The sequence below is a fragment of the Mauremys mutica genome, chromosome 2, assembly GCF_020497125.1.
Source record: "Mauremys mutica isolate MM-2020 ecotype Southern chromosome 2, ASM2049712v1, whole genome shotgun sequence".
NCBI classification, from domain to species: domain Eukaryota; kingdom Metazoa; phylum Chordata; order Testudines; family Geoemydidae; genus Mauremys; species Mauremys mutica.
The window spans coordinates 267,095,861-267,111,918 of NC_059073.1; the positions used below are offsets into that span (position 1 = coordinate 267,095,861).

The 16,058-nt window shown below is 39.7% G+C and overlaps 1 protein-coding gene across 1 annotated transcript in view; it reads right to left on the minus strand.

The window, feature by feature from the left end:
* Positions 1-16,058, minus strand: part of ITGB1 (integrin subunit beta 1) — an 89,800-nt gene that overhangs the window by 15,412 nt on the left and 58,330 nt on the right. The window contains exons 8-14 of the mRNA XM_045007911.1: positions 13,668-13,763; positions 12,289-12,378; positions 11,246-11,386; positions 10,879-11,081; positions 7,298-7,536; positions 5,621-5,843; positions 1,899-2,131 (exon numbers count right to left, since the gene is read on the minus strand). Coding sequence (XP_044863846.1) covers positions 1,899-2,131; positions 5,621-5,843; positions 7,298-7,536; positions 10,879-11,081; positions 11,246-11,386; positions 12,289-12,378; positions 13,668-13,763 — 1,225 coding nt within the window. The remainder of the gene's footprint in view (positions 1-1,898; positions 2,132-5,620; positions 5,844-7,297; positions 7,537-10,878; positions 11,082-11,245; positions 11,387-12,288; positions 12,379-13,667; positions 13,764-16,058) is intronic.

Consider the following 16,058-nt stretch of genomic DNA (forward strand, 5'->3'; position numbering starts at 1 on the left):
ATACAGAATTCTGAATAGTCACCTAAACTAAGGGATTGATCCTGCTCCCCTTCTAGTCAATGGAAAAACTCCCATTAACTTTATTGGTGAAAGATCAAGCCCAAAGTGAACTGCTGGAATCTGTCAAGGTGCATAGTTACTGCACTGAATCACCCCACAGGACGGATTTTGAGTCCTGCTCCTATTGGTTGGGCTGAGATTCCTACAGAATGCTAACATTATTAACCACTTTTTAAACTTTTTTTTAAGGAAATAAAATGAGAAAGTCCATTAATGAACTTTACAAAATTTTGAAAGTCATCTGAGACAAATGAACATTCTACTGAGACTGTAAACCCTTTGGGATGAGATTACCTTCATTACACATGGGCACCGCACCTAGCACAGAGTGATAGACTGCCTCTCCTCCTCTTCCTTTCCCTATTCTCTCCTGACCCCTTCTGATCCCTTTTGCTCCCATCTAGGTGAGCGGAACTCATGTGAGCCTTAAGTGGCCAGGTCAGATATTTTGTAGTAACAGCTATAGGCTAAATGACTGTTGGCTTTTAAATTCAGTCATTTGAGTTAGCAAATAGCTGTCTTTAAGGTATAAAAAATTATGCTCTTCACCATGGAAAATTTCAACCGTAAAAGGAGAAATTTTGAGAACATTACCAAAAAAATAGTGAGTTAATGCAAGTTTCCATACAATGTTCACGATCATAGAGAAGTTATTCCATGAATCTTTAAAATGATGTACTGAGCAAAACACATATAGCTCTCTGGGTCGACATCATACTAAACTAGTGCAACTAGGGGAAAATCTGGCCCTCACTGAGTAGATAGATTGATGCAGATATTTGCAATAATTTCCCATTAAACAGAAATAACATTTAAAATTAAATAAAAAAGTATAAATAAATCTCATACTTCAGGGCATAAATTTCACCAACTGGGATGAGGAAGGGCTGTCATTCAAAGCTGCAGCATTGTACAAATATGCGCATTATGGGCATTAACACATTTATGTCTGAAACGGGGTGCTGGCCACTGAACTAAGCAGACTATTGATCTTGTCTGATTTATCAATTCCTATAATCCTGCAGAATGAGACATCACTTTCTACCTATCGTGTACAATTAATAAAAGGTATATTTTATATTAAGTCACTAACTTAGTCAGGAAACCACTACTATGGTTCGAAGCAAAGGTCCTTTTCAGAAGAGATGTTAACTTGATTAGACAATAAGCCATCTGCCCATTAATCTAAACTAGCCAATTTCCCAGAAATTGATCAAACCACAGTTGAATCAATTTTTCCTCTGCCAGTAGATATTTGATGGAACCACCTCCAGGAAGTCTGAGTATTATGGATTAATTCAATAAAAGGCCTGTCAGAACCATGCTTGAAGGTAAGTGGTCTGAGTAAAGCAAGGACTGAAAAGAGAAATAATCAAGCATAAACAAAGGAGGTTTTTGCTATTCTGTACAAAGCTGGACATAATTAAGTGAAATGTCATATTGTGTGTGGTTTTTGTTTTAACCTGCAACATGTTTCTAACCTGAACCAAACCAGAAATATTTGTATCAATGTATTTAGGACTTGATTAAAAGAGATTATAGAAACATGATTAAAGTATGTCAACAGGAAGAAAAAAACTTATTAAATATAACACATACGGCAAGTCATGTGAGCAAATCTGTTTTGGTCAGCGTAGGAGTCTGTAAACAGTGTCAATATCTGAGACACAAACACCAGTCTCAAGCAGCCCTAGTTTCAAAGCAGGGTCCGGGGATACTACTTCTGGATACAGTTTGAAGGTTCAGAAAGGTCAGTCAATGTAACTGTGTTGAGTACAGAAGGAACAACAGAGAGTTGATCACAAAGGTGAAGGAAACATGCAATAAAGCGTTTGTACCTGGTGTCTCCACCACATGGACAATGGCGTCATTGTTTGCATTGATGGAGTATGTGAAGTAGAACCAGCAGTCATCAACATCCTTCTCTTTACAGTGAGACAGTGGATCAGGCTGGCCAGGCTGTGGTAACTTATCTCGACTTTCCACTAGTGTCATGTTGAAATGCATACAGTCCTGAGAACATGCGTCCTTCTTTTCTCCCTTTTTGAAAGCTCTGCATTGAACACAGTCCCTGTTGAAATACAAATTAGTAACACCACTTTTAAACACGTTCATGAAAGGGAGATCTCTAGTGTATTAATTTCTATCTCATTGAAAAATCTGTTGGCAAAGAAGGCAGATATATCACCTGGAATGTGAGACTGTCATCTATCATTTCCCCTTCCCTCTACCACTCCCCCCCCGCCATGTGTCCTTTTTCTTCCTCATCTCATTTCTTCTCTTTCCTACCACTCTCCTTTTTACTTCTGTCTAATAAGAGTCTGGCTTAGCTGACCAAGACTGTATATTTTGCAACACTGCTGTAAACTTGTGACCATAAAGAGGAAACTAAAAGCAATGTCCTGAACAGCCTGATGCTGGTACAAGTTTGACAGGTCTTAGAGTCCTGGTAAAACTGTGTGCTTTGCCTGTGTTTCTCCAGCAGTGAGATTACAAGTGAGACAAAAGCTGCATTTTCTATCTTTGCTATTCTTTTCTCTTTTATTGTATGTGTGTCATGTTTTTGTCTTCTAGGAAAAAGGATCCGATTTTAAGAAAACAGGAATGAGCTCCAGCCCATCTTAACTAACTACTCTTTTCTTTAAAAAAGGACAGTTATTACTCTCTTTAATACCATCTAAAAGACTGTCAAACACGGGTTTTTTATTCTAAAACCTGTCTCCATCTAAAGGGAAAGGGATCAAAGGATATTGTTAAAATTAAATCCTTATTTAATAGTTTACAATCATAGAATCTCAGGGTTGGAAGGGACCTCAGGAGGTCATCTAGTCCAACCCCCTGCTCCAAGCAGGACCAAACCCAACTAAATCATCCCAGCCAGGGCTTTGTCAAGCCTGACCTTAAAAACCTCTAAGGAAGGAGATTCCACCACCTCTCTGGGTAACCCATTCCAGTTCTTCACCACCCTACTAGTGAAAAAGTTTTTCCTAATGTCCAACCTAAACCTCCCCCTCTGCAACTTGAGACCATTACTCCTTGTTCAGTCATCTTCTACCACTGAGAACAGTCTAGATCCAGTCTAGTCCAACTCCCCATTCATAATCTTGGAAGAAGTGCTTACTGAGATAATCGGTGTTCTATAGGCTTGGAAGGTAATTGGATGTGATTGGCTATACACTAGTTCCATAGCTTTACTGCTTCAGCACAAAGGAAAGGGGATCTGACCCACCCACCCTTATGGTTGATGTAGAACATGTAGATTATATTGTGTCATGAATTTTATGGATTTATCCTTGATTAATGGAAGGAAGTGAACACAAGCATTTCTGGCTGCCCTCAACTCTAGGAGGTTAATGTGAGGACATGCTACTTGGGCAGACCTACCAGAAACCAAAGGAATCTCTTGTGAGACGGATGAATTGTGACATGAAAGTACATGTTCTGAAGGTCGAGATGCAATCTGCCAATGCCAGAATTATAGCAGTGAGAGTCACTATTCTGAATTTTTGTTTTTTCACCAAGTTGTTTAGGAGTCTTAAATCTAGAATTGATCTCTATCCCTCATCTGCCTTTGGGATCAAAAAATACTTGGAGTGCTGAGCTAGAACTGGTTCTATGGCTCCTGTGCATAGAAGGAAGTAAATTTCCTGTCTCAGCAAGTGCTCGTGAGAAGGATCGCTGAAAAGGGACATAGAAGGGGGATGGATGGATGGAGTAACATGGTTTTATAATCTCTCACCCACTTGTCAGATGTAATCTACTCCCACACAAGTTGAAAATAGGAGCCACAGTCTGCAAAGGCGGGGGGAGGGGAAGGGGAGGTAGAATGGTGTAGTTGCAGCTTGGTGATGTGGGGTGGTTCCAGACTCTCAACCAATCCATCAAAACTGTCATTTTTATGACAAAGATGGTTGAGTGACAGATAGATCTTTCTCTGAAACCTTGGCTTCTTTCTGGACAGCTTTGTGTGACTTTGAAATCCTGAAAATTAAACGGGACAGTATCTTTGTGCTGTTTGAAATCAACTAAACATTTGTTTACATGTAGGCATATGTAGTGGTGTGGTGGTCGTCCCTCCCCCTTTGGATCGGAGGGAGGCCACACTGCCTCACCACGCCATCGAGACTGCCACCGAGTATCAGGGGAATTAGCGGTAGGCGTTAGTGTCCTGACCAGTCTAACAGGGCTGAGCAGCCGATCGTTTATAGTCCCTGGGCCCTTTAATCAGAGGCCAGGCAAACACTGATGGGTTGGATGGCCAGTGGGGCCCCGACCCAGGGCCCTAACAGTGGTGGAGTGATCCGCCACTGGGTCAGCAGGGAATCCAGCTGCAACATGCTGACCATGCTTCTGGCAGCGCTACAGCCAGACTGAAGCTGGCTGTTCCTTGGCCACTTCCCCCCTACTCTGCTGTGTAGGTCCGGGTGAGCATGCAGATGATGATGGGGTACTATGCTCACTCAGCGGCCGATGTCCATTGGGGGTCTCTGGGCTTGGATGCGATTCTGGATGGAGAGAATGCTCCATCATTAAGAGCTTAAGTTTCACCTCCCAATTCTTCATAGCTCTGCTTTGAGGGACATCTAACTCCCCCTAACAGCATATATACTGGGAGTGTCCATCACTAGCTGGGATGGCTTTCCAGTGTGACGCAAGATAACACTTGAAGCCAAGAGATCTTGGCATATCCCAAGACAACTGGGATCTCAAAAGAAAAAAGAACCCTCTTAAGAAGAAGGGATTATAAAGCAAACTCTACAAAATAAGAGATTTAAAACAAATTACAGAAAATAATTAGTCTAAAGAATAAGCCCGCCCATGCAGCCCGATATAGCTTCGGTGCAGGGCATGAGGAGGCATAAAGCACATGCACTGGCTGAATGGGCACTTTACTGAAAATTTCCGATCAAAGGCACATGCACTCCAGGTTGGACATTACGCAAAGAAGAATCTCTGGCATCTTATCTATGAAATGAGGGTCCTTGCCCCTAGGGTAGGAATATTCATAGATTCTCAGCCCAGAAGGGACCATCTTGTCTGAGCTCCTGTATAGCACAGGAGTCCTTAGTGAAAAATAGCGGTTGTGAAATACACAGAAATATTAACTGCAGTCACTGGATGAGGAGATTTGAACTCAGTCTCCTGGATGCAATCTAGGGTACCTTTGGCTTTACATAGAAACCAGGTTGCAAGGTTAACTATGATGCAACAGTCACTGTCCCATAAATAGAGTCATACCAAAAAAAGCCAGTCTGAACTGATTTTTATTTATCACAAAGCACATTGTAATATAAAGGGAAGAAAGTTAAGGACTAAACTATATTAGCTAAGGTATCTAGTCAAAGTTGTGTATTTTTTGTGTGTGTTTGTGACTCAAATTTATTTCATCTCCTCCTATTGCCCCAGGGGATTATATCCCTGTATTTCAGAATGGACTATGAGAATGAAGCAGCAATGAATATCAAGGGCCTCATTTTCAAAGTTGAGAATGTGTAAATACCAAAAACGCACATATACACAGCATCTCTGAAAGCCTCGCCTTTGTTGTACTGACACTTACTTGTGCGCTGCACAGACACCAAGGCAGGTCTGACACATTTCACATGTGGGGCCTTGGAATTTGGCATCTGTGCAGTTACAGGTTCCACACTCACAGGTTCCTCTTCCATTGCAGATTTGCCCATTGGAAGCCATACATGTAGACGTATCCAAAGAGCAGTCACAAGCACTGCCAGTGAAATTGGGGAAACACTCACATACTCTGCATTTGCAGATACCATTTCCTGCATGTTAAAAAGATATTTTAGTAAACTTAAGTAAATATGCATTTTGTGGCGCTGAGAAATACTTTGAGTAATAGCAAAAAGAACAGAAGTACTTGTAGCACCATAGAGACTAACAAATGTATTTGAGCATAAGCTTTCTTGGGCTAAAGCCTACTTCATCAGATGCATGAAAAGCTTATGCTCAAGTAAATTTGTTAGTCTCTAAGGTGCCACAAGTACTCCTGTTCTTTTTGCTGATACAGATTAACACGGCTGCTACTCTGAAACCTGTCACTTTGAATAATGTTTGCCATCAGGGAATATTAGAAATATAAACTGACTGATGCAAAGATAAAAAGATGACAAGTAGAACTAATGTTGCCTCCTTCGAGAGTTTTTTAGTTAACGACATTTCTCTTCCCTCCTCACAAAACCACAACCAAAGAACCGGAAAGGCTGATGAAAGGTCACTCATGGAGACCATTACAAAATGAAGCCTTATCCCCACAATAGGTAATCAGCATATTGGCAGCATCAGTGCAATCTCTCTCTAATAATAATTTAACATTTACATCATGCTAGTAGCCTAGATGCCTCAATCAGGTCGGGGCCCTACTCTGCTAGGCACTATACAAACATATCGTAAACAACGTAATTTGCACCTCAACTTTGTCTTAGAAGAGCTTAAGACTCAGGACAAAAAGGTCAGTTACTCTTCATGGTTAAGTTCTTGGCCTCTTCTCAGACTGCTCGGAAGGATACCAAATAGTCACCAGTGGTTTATACAACATGAACAATATCCACTAGTATCTTGGCTAAGATTACCAGCTCATTTTGTACTGGTAGAGGTTACAGTAAGACAGTGTAGTAGTACAGTATCAAGACACTTGACTCAACATTTACTACACCCATCTTGGCAGAGATACCCAAAGTTTCTTAGATGGGGCATGTAGTAAAAACAAGTGGAAAACTCTCCCTCAAATATTGCACTGGAAATTTTCAAATAATAAACTTGATTTATGGTTTCAGCTTTAATAATTTATAATTTACTTTATTATTTTATATTAATACATATTGTAGGTATTTGCCTAGTGTCAGATTTATGAGATGTACAATAAATCCTGGTCTCCTTTTAAAAGACAAAAGTGTTTTAAATTTTTGAAGTTCTCATAGCATTTCACAGCTTTTGTCAAATTCACTTTACATCACAGACTGGAGCTGTGATGGCAGGGAAGATATTTAATCTGAAGTGTTAGCATTTCTACTAGCACGTACCTTACCCTTGGCTACAGACTGATGGCCATTATATTATTAGGTAACTATTTTCAGACACTATCTGCTCAGGCCAGATTCAAATGGCTCTATATTCATTTATCATATCCTCTAAGTCACCTAGCTGCTGTTGAAATTTGTCAGCCTCACCCTGTAACATATTTGCAAAGTTCTGTACAACTATGAATTATATTTCTCACCTCCACAAATTAAGCCATTAGATCTATCACAGTTGAAGTTATCACATTCACAATATCTGCCAGAGTAGACTTCATTGGTGTTTTCCCTTTTCCTGCATACACATTGTCCGCAAACACACTCCCCATTGTTACTGCATATTTCTGTACTGTTCTCTCTTCTACAGTAAGCATCCATATCTTCACTATTTACTTCATCTGTGCTGCATTCACACTCCTTTCCAATACGTCCTTCGTTACACCTACAGGAAAAATATATGCCTAAAATTTAAATTGAGTAAAACTCATGGGAACTGAAAACGTTTACATACAATATTATATATACAAGAAATAGATTCAACAGGATAGAAGGCAGTAGTCACAGTCACTGTTTCTGCAGGGAATGGTTTGAGGTTCAAACTAGATACCAGCTAAGACTTAAGTGTAACCATCCTTGGGACCTAACTATGCCATTAAGCAGTTTCTGAGCTGCTTACTTGTTCCAGGTGAAAAGCTGAGGGCTGCAACCTATGACAACATGGCTATATAGCCATTATTTCTGTAAAATGAGATAATTATTACTTCTTATTTTTAATATAAAAATAGTGCCAGTGGCTATTTACTATGGCAACTACCCTCTACCCCACTTAATCTCCATCCAGGAAACATTCTTGCTTGGACACTGGGCATTCAAGGGCTGGATTCTCAGAGGTACTGAACACCTGCAGCTCCCAATGATTTCAGTTGCAGTGATGGGTTTTCAGCACTTCAGAAAATCAGAAACAAGTGTTTATGAATAAAAGGTGTGTTCTTAGGGTTATCACAAACAAACCTGAGAGCCACTTAAACCAGAGATGAAGCTTTAATCAGGAAAGCATTCAAGAGTAGAAAAGAGCAAGGAACTATTCTTAATACTGAATCCATTATCCTTTTAGTCCTTGTATGTGAAGTCATAGAGATGTCAGTGGCAGTGATGTATAAAAGTAATCTCTCTCTCTCCCCGCTGGCAAACATAGGAACTTTGCTTTGTTTATCCAAAGGGAACATGGAGAAAAACTCTCTCTTGAAAGTGAAGCAGGTAGTACTTCAGGCAGGTAATATTTGATGACTCCCCTTTTCCAAATGCTTACCAGTTAGAGAAACACCCCAATCTGCAAGCATTCAGTGCACACACCACTTCCACTGACTTCAAAGGGAATTCCATATAAAGTATCCTGGCAAAATCAGGTCCTACATTAAACATGCTCCTGAAATCTTTCCATTAAATCAATACCCATTGCTGTTTGTCGTTAATAAATAACTGCATGTGAGGGAGCTGGGAAAGGGGTTGAAAACTTCATAATTTAAAAATAATGGTTAGAGACACAAGATGGGTGAGGTAATAGCTTTCATTGGACCAACTTCTGCTGGTGAGAAAGACACGCTTTCAAGTTTACGCAGAGCTCTTCTTCGGGTGTCAGGTCTTGCCTATACTTCCGGCTAAATTGTCATTGCTGTGATGGATGCAGTGGTGTTGATTTAGTGGGTCTGGTGAAGATAAGCTAAGTGGATGGCAGAGTGCTCTGCCATTGACATCTGTACTCCACCTGCCTGAGAGGTGGAAGATAAGTCGGTGGGAGAGCATCTCCTGTCAACATACAGCAGTGTCTACACCACACTAAGTCGACCCAAGTTACGTTGACTTCAGTTATGCAATTTACGTAGCGTAACTTAGGTCAACCTTCAGCATATATGTAGACCAGCCCTCAGATATGTACTCTAGGGTATGTCTACCCTTAAAATGCTATGGTGGCACTACTGGTGTCTACACAGGGGCTTAGGTCAGTTTAACAATGCCACTCAGGGACGTGGATTTTTCACACCCCTCACTGATGCAGTTAAACTGACAATATTTTGGTATAGACCAGTCCTCAGTGTTACACTAAATAACGGGTGGAGCAGACTATTTAGCAGAAGTGGTTAATCCAGCTTTTCCCCACCCCATGACAGGATAGGTGTTAATGGTCCACACCACCTTGAATGGTCCCTTGAAATATGAATTAATTACTTATGCTAAACAATCTGTTGCATCTTGTATTTAGCTGTGACACTCTGGGTATGTCAATACAGCAAAGAAAATCTGTGGCTTGCCTGTGCCATCCAACTCGGATTCACGGGGCTCAAACTGCAGGGCTATTTCATTGCTGTGTGTACTTCTGGGCTCAGGCTGGAGCCTGGGCTCTGGGACCTTGCGGGGTGCGAGCCTATAGCCCGGGCTCCAGCCCAAACCCAGAAGTCCACACAAGAATGAAACAGCCCTGCAGTCTGAGACTCATGAGCCTGAGTGGGATGGCATGGGACAGCCATGGGTTTTTCTTTGCTGTGTAGACATATCCTCTGAGTAATTTCCCAGATTTGAAGGAGCACTCTGTGTAAGCTTGAAAGCTTGTCTCTCTCACTAACAGAAGATGGTCCAATAAAAGATATTACCTCATCCTCCTTGTGTCTCTAATATTCTGGGACCAACCTGACTAGAACAATACTGCATACAAATAATGTTTGGAATGTATTGACCAGACACCAGTGTTGTTCACTACTCTCTGAGGGCTTAGATCCTGCTTCCCTAAAGGTGAAGTTCTTAGGAGTTGAGCCACATTGTTAGATTGTCTTTCTGGTTTTCTAGACCGAATAATCTTTATTTTAGATACGTTTCTTTGAAAATGAAGAGCCCAAACTAGGATTATTGGGTTGATGTCTAACTGGTCCAGTTCTAGGGCCAAATGCTGCTCTTTTAATATCCAGTGCAACTCCAGTAAAGCCAACAGAATTAAGTCTGACTTTCACTGGTGTAATAAAGCAGAATTTGGTTTATAGTTTAATTTCCATAGCTTGTACCAAACACTAATAAATATAATTAATGGAAGGGAATTTCAAATATACATACAAGCACATAGTTCTATATAGCCGAAGGGATTTTAAAACATGTAAAAATTGAAAATATCTACATAATTAGAGCCCCAAACATTAAGAATAAATAAAATAAAGAAAGTGGATGAGAAAAATCACAGCATCTTAAAAGCCTTATCTGTTAATACTGATTGGATTGAATTTTCATTAATCACTGGTCTTGAGCAGCTGGTACCAGCTTGCAAGGCACTCCTTTCAAGGTATCTTTGCACTGCTTACAAACTCCTTGGAAGAAAATCCAAACTTCATGTCACAAAGGTAAACATTAGGTCAATCTTAAAGCTCACAAGAATATTATAATTTACGCTCCATTTTTATTTGATCCTTGCAGTATTTTTCATATTAAATGGGTCTTAACATTTAAATAAGGAAACAGGAAAAATACTAAGGCCTCCATATTCTTTGAAGGACCAACTCATGAAGGGCCAGATTCTGATACTTTGACTCATGCTTGGTAGTGCCTTATTACATGAATAATCTCCCTTATTTCAGTAGGACTATTTGTGGAGACACGTTAGTATTCAACATGGGTAAGGCTCTAAGATGACCAAGCATGTTTCTCCCAGCCAACCTGCTCAAAATAAAAAAAAGTCTGATTAAAGAAACGATGTGCTCATATTTCCCGTTTGCCAAAAAGAATAAAAGGTCCGTTTATTTACCTGCAAGCACCACACTCAAATGTTCCATTTCCCTGATGGCAGTCTGGACTATTAGGAATTCCCTCATTTTGACACTGACATTCACAGATGAACTGAAGATTAATTTCCACTTCTTCAGTGAAACCCAGTGGCTTAATTTTAATGGTTTCATTTTGTCCTTTCTTTGGACACTCGTTAGCGGTTACACTAATCTCAAATTTAACCTGTAAGCAAAATAAATGGATTCTTACATCATTACTAAAAGGTGCTCTGTCTAAATTATTAAGTAAAATATTGCAGAGAACTGCAGTCTTGTTCAATTCTTTAGATATTAAAAATGTATGTTGTCAGCTATGAATTGTATACTTCAACTGAACAGAAAAATTACCTCATCTCCAATTGAAATGTTGGAACACTTTCTGCCATTTTCTCCTGTGCCATTCACTCCATTCTTGCAGTAAGATTTATAATTGATTGTTACTCCTTTTGGTAACTTGCTGTTTTCCAAGATAACCTCTGAAGACAAGGACTAAAACAAAAATTAGTTATTAGTTAAGTAATAAACTACCATGTAGCTTTAAAAGAGTTGACAAATAAAGGTGGAGCCTATTAAATGGCCCACAAAAGCTTATGCTCAAATAAATTTGTTAGTCTCTAAGGTGCCACAAGTACTCCTGTTCTTTTTGCTGATACAGACTAACTCAGCTGCTACTCTGAAACCTGATTTCCTGAAGAGAGACTTTCACAAAAATACATTCTCTCCACACCAGCCTCAAGTACAGTAAAGGAGAACAAAATCTGGAAAGGAATAAAATTGCACATACAATATCCTTATTAGAAGACACTTTTCAGAATGTTCTGTGGAGGGTCGTTAGGTTTTATCAGTCCTTTCTCAACCCAGGGTGTTTTCTTAACAGTTCCCCAGTTTCACTACTTCTGTTATAACTCACTTTCACTATTCTTTGAAGTTCTACCATCATCATTCAAGGATCAGATGTAGCTTCCCTCCAGAACTTAACAGCATGGTTCAAAGATTATTAAACATAAAGGTTGCTGCGGTGAAGAAAAGCACTGCTTCCTTCCTCTCCTTACAATAAGAAAAGATCATGCAGGGAAAAATAAGCATGTCTTCTTGATCACATCAGATGCAAGAAAACACAATTAATGTTAGATGGGTTTGAAAAGAGAAGTCTTTTTTTCTTATTTGATACTTATTAATAAGATTATGCCGAGAGAATGCAAATCTTTACATACAGCTGTGCACTTTTCATCAGAATTTGACAAGATTATGCATTATCAACATTCCATCTTCTACTCCATTCACAAGGTTTTAGAAAAAGAGCATACCTCAGAGGGCTTCTCCAGAAACTGATGCCAATATAGTTTGAGAGGAACAAGAATAAAAGTTATGTGAATTAAAAACAAACTTACATTGTAGGCATCAATAATCAGTTGAATCACATTGCTGGAATTTGCAGACAGAGTTCCAACTGCTGACTTTGGGATCAGATTTTTCAGTTCCTTTTAACATTAAAAGTAGAAAGTGTAAATTCCTTTTACACAAATATAAATCCTACTCTAAAAGCTTCTTTATTATGTACACTGAGATACAGTAGATCATCAGAGTTATGAACACCAGAATTACGAACTGACCAGTCAACCACACACCTCATTTGGAACCAGAAGTACACAATCAGGCAGCAGCAGAGCCCGAAAAAAAAAGAAAAAAGAAAATACACTACAGAACTGTATTAAACGTAAACTACTAAAAATATAAAAGGAAAGGCAGCATTTTTCTTCTGCATAGTAAAGTTTCAAAGCTGTATTAAGTCATTGTTCAGTTGTAAACTTTTGAAAGAACCACCATAAAGTTTGTTCAGAGTTATGAACATTTCAGAGTTTGAACAACTTCCATTCTCTGGATGTTCATAACTCTGAGGTTCTACTGTATACAGCCAGGAACAACTCCCAAGACCAAGACAAATATGTTGCTAATAGTTTCAGTAACTTGTGAAGGAATAAAAACAGTGACTGTAATATTGGAAAGAAAATTCTGCATTCTTTTAAAATTCTTCTCGTATCTTTTGACTGAATAAAAAAGGAAGGTATTCTCCTTAAAAATTATTTTAAAAAATATTCTCATTTAAGTTAAAAAAATTCAGACATATTTAATTAAGAAGATACTTCTGTAACTATAAAAGGTTTTAGAGCCATAAGCCATATTTGCTTCTGCTGCATTAAAACAGACAGGGAGATGGAGATCAACTGTCATCAAATGAAGCTGAAAACAAGTCAGTTTTGTTGGTAAAATCATAAAGTACAAAAAATGGCAAAATCACCTTTTCAAGCTCTCTAAATCAGGTATTGACAGGACTAGTTTTAAAACATGTTTAAGAGTTGTGTGTTTTTCCAAAACTCCTTTCCCTTAATCTCAGCTCTGCTCCCCCCCGCGCCAAAATTCTCCTTTGACTCCGCTTTCCCATGCCCCTCAGGTATTTTGAAGCAAAAAGTAGGTCCTGCACTGTTATTTCTAATCTAAAAGTAAGAAAGATTAAATCACTTTCTGCTTGAAAAATAAAAGCAGACTGGTAGGTTTGATATTGGGATAGGCAACTGCTCAAGAAGAGAGTGCTTATTAATTAGCCATCATGGCAAAAATCACTTTCATGGTCACCAATTTTCACACAAATTTTAATTTCAAATCAAATCAGATCAGTTTTGATGATAGCATACTGGATCATTAGAATCAGACTCTCAACTGGCTGGAAAAATAGACAGAAGCTTATCTCATGTGATTTTTTTATTTTTACCTTGTAAACTGCCTGAAACTCCTCAGTAACGGCAAAAATTGTCTGAATGTTGTTCTCACTAAGCTTCTGTACCAGGTGAGCAATGGAGGGATAATCCTGTAAAATTAGACATGAAATTTAATTCAAATTTAGCACATGCAGAACAATCTCATTTTTTTAACCTTACATAATATTAAATTACTTTTTGAATTTAAAAAGCATAGGCTTCCAACCAGACAACAACAGTTTAGTTAAAGGGCAAGCTTTTTTAAAAACACAAACAAAAAACTCCCCCAAAAACAAAAAATCCACAAAACACTTTAAGGCAACATTGTGTCTACCAGCAGTTAAGTATAGTATAAGCACATTTTAGACAAGACTATAATATAATATAAAATAAATCAAATCTTCACATTCCTAATCACTTCCTATAAAGTCTGATTTAATCCCAAACATTAGTGTCCTCAAATATATCTCCTATAATGTTTCATAATACTTTCGACTTAATCAAATCCATTAGCCTTGTGTGGTGTTTTATCCGTTTAAAGACGAAACAAACTGTGAAGCAAATGTAGTCTTGTATTAAACAAAACATTTCTATTTTAATATATGTAAAATGTGTTTGGGAACGTGTACATGAACACGCTTTTTACAGCTACTTGTCTTTAGCCAATCGAGTACTTAATTATCTACACACATTTTATTTTATCTACTTACCAAAAAGGCACAAAAGCATAGTTGTTAACCACACTCTTGTCTTACACGTATTACATGCTACATATCATCAGGCCTGAATAACTTGCACCTGAAAGTCCTAAAAGAGTTGGCTAAAGAGATCTCTGGTCCACTAATGTTAATTGGGAATAAATCTTGGAATAATGAGGAAATTCCACAAGTCTGGAAGAGTACTAACGTTGGGCCAGTATTTAAAAAAGGCAATGGAATGACCTGGGTATGGTAGGCCAGTCAGCCAGACATCAATGCCACACAAAATAATAGAAACGCTGATTTGGGATTCAATTAATAAATAATTAAAATATAGGAATACTAATGCCAGTCAACATGGTTTTATGGAAAACTTATAGAGCCACACAGGAAGGTCCTGCTGACCCCAATATGTCCACCAGTCTATGGGAGGAATCTTGCACCATCTCCACCTGTATGTCCAAAGAGGAGGTCACCCTAGTATGCTTTGTAGTCATCCTGCAGAGGGGAGGACACCTCAGACATCACTGCATCATCCAGTAATGAGGAGGCTGCATGCAAAGGTGGTTGAAAAGGAGTCTCTTCAACCTCTTTTGCAGGAGGCTCATCTGATCTCACTTGGCACTGACATCAGTACTGGGAACAACGTCCTGAGTCTCTTCCCTTGGAGGGAGAAATATGGGAGGAAACCCCCAGGGATTCCAATACGGCCACTAGTAGGGCATGCCCCCCCTGAACCTCTACTAGCACATGGAACCAAGTCTCTGGACCAATGTGGACCCTCTGTAGCATACCAGGAGCGCAGCTCTCTTGATGAAGGTGAACAATGCCTTCGATCCCAAGATTGAGGGGCATAATAACCTACTTCTGACTCTAAGGAAGAGACCGAGTCTCCTGACCAGGGAGGTGCTGCACCACACAGTTACAAGGCTTGGCAGTGCGTCTCCAAAGACTTAAGCAACAGGGACAGCATGCTGGGCTTGCCTTTTGATGGTGTCTGGCGAGGAGGTGCCAGACGGTCGAAGTAGGTACTGGATCTGAATAACAGTGCAACAGTAAGTGCAACAAAGACTAGATATTAACTGGTAATGGATCAGCAACTCCTGCACCACCACAGAATCCGGTACCGAAAGGCACTAGAGATCTCAGACCACATCACAGGCTTCTGGTGTGATTGGGACCGAGAGGGCTGACCTGATGCTGTTGTTGGTACAGTGCTCCAGCATCGGTCAGTCTTAATGCCACAGGCTCCAGCGCTGGCATCCAAAAACCTTCATGAGGTACTGCTGGTACTGGGGAGTGCCTCCTTTCTGAGGACACTCTACCCTGTTTCCCAGCATGCCTACCAGATGTCAGTGCTGGGGATCTTGATTTTTTGGAGGAAGAGTCCTTTTAGGTATCCCACCAGTATCTCCGTTTTGGTCCTGGGGGAGGAGAGTGCTGCCGAGACACCACAATATCTGGAGGAGCACTCTTGACAGAAGTAAATGTGCGTGCTGCCCACTTGGATTGTACAGCCACCTTAAGAAGTGACAAAGCTTCACCTCTGTATCTTTTCTGGTTCGGGGCTTAAATTCCTTACACATCTGGCACCTGTCCTGGATGTGACCCTCACTAAGGCACTTCACACATCAAAAATGAGGGTCACTTACAGACATGGATTTTCGCAGCTGGTGCAAGGTATACAGCCCAGAGAACGAGGCATTC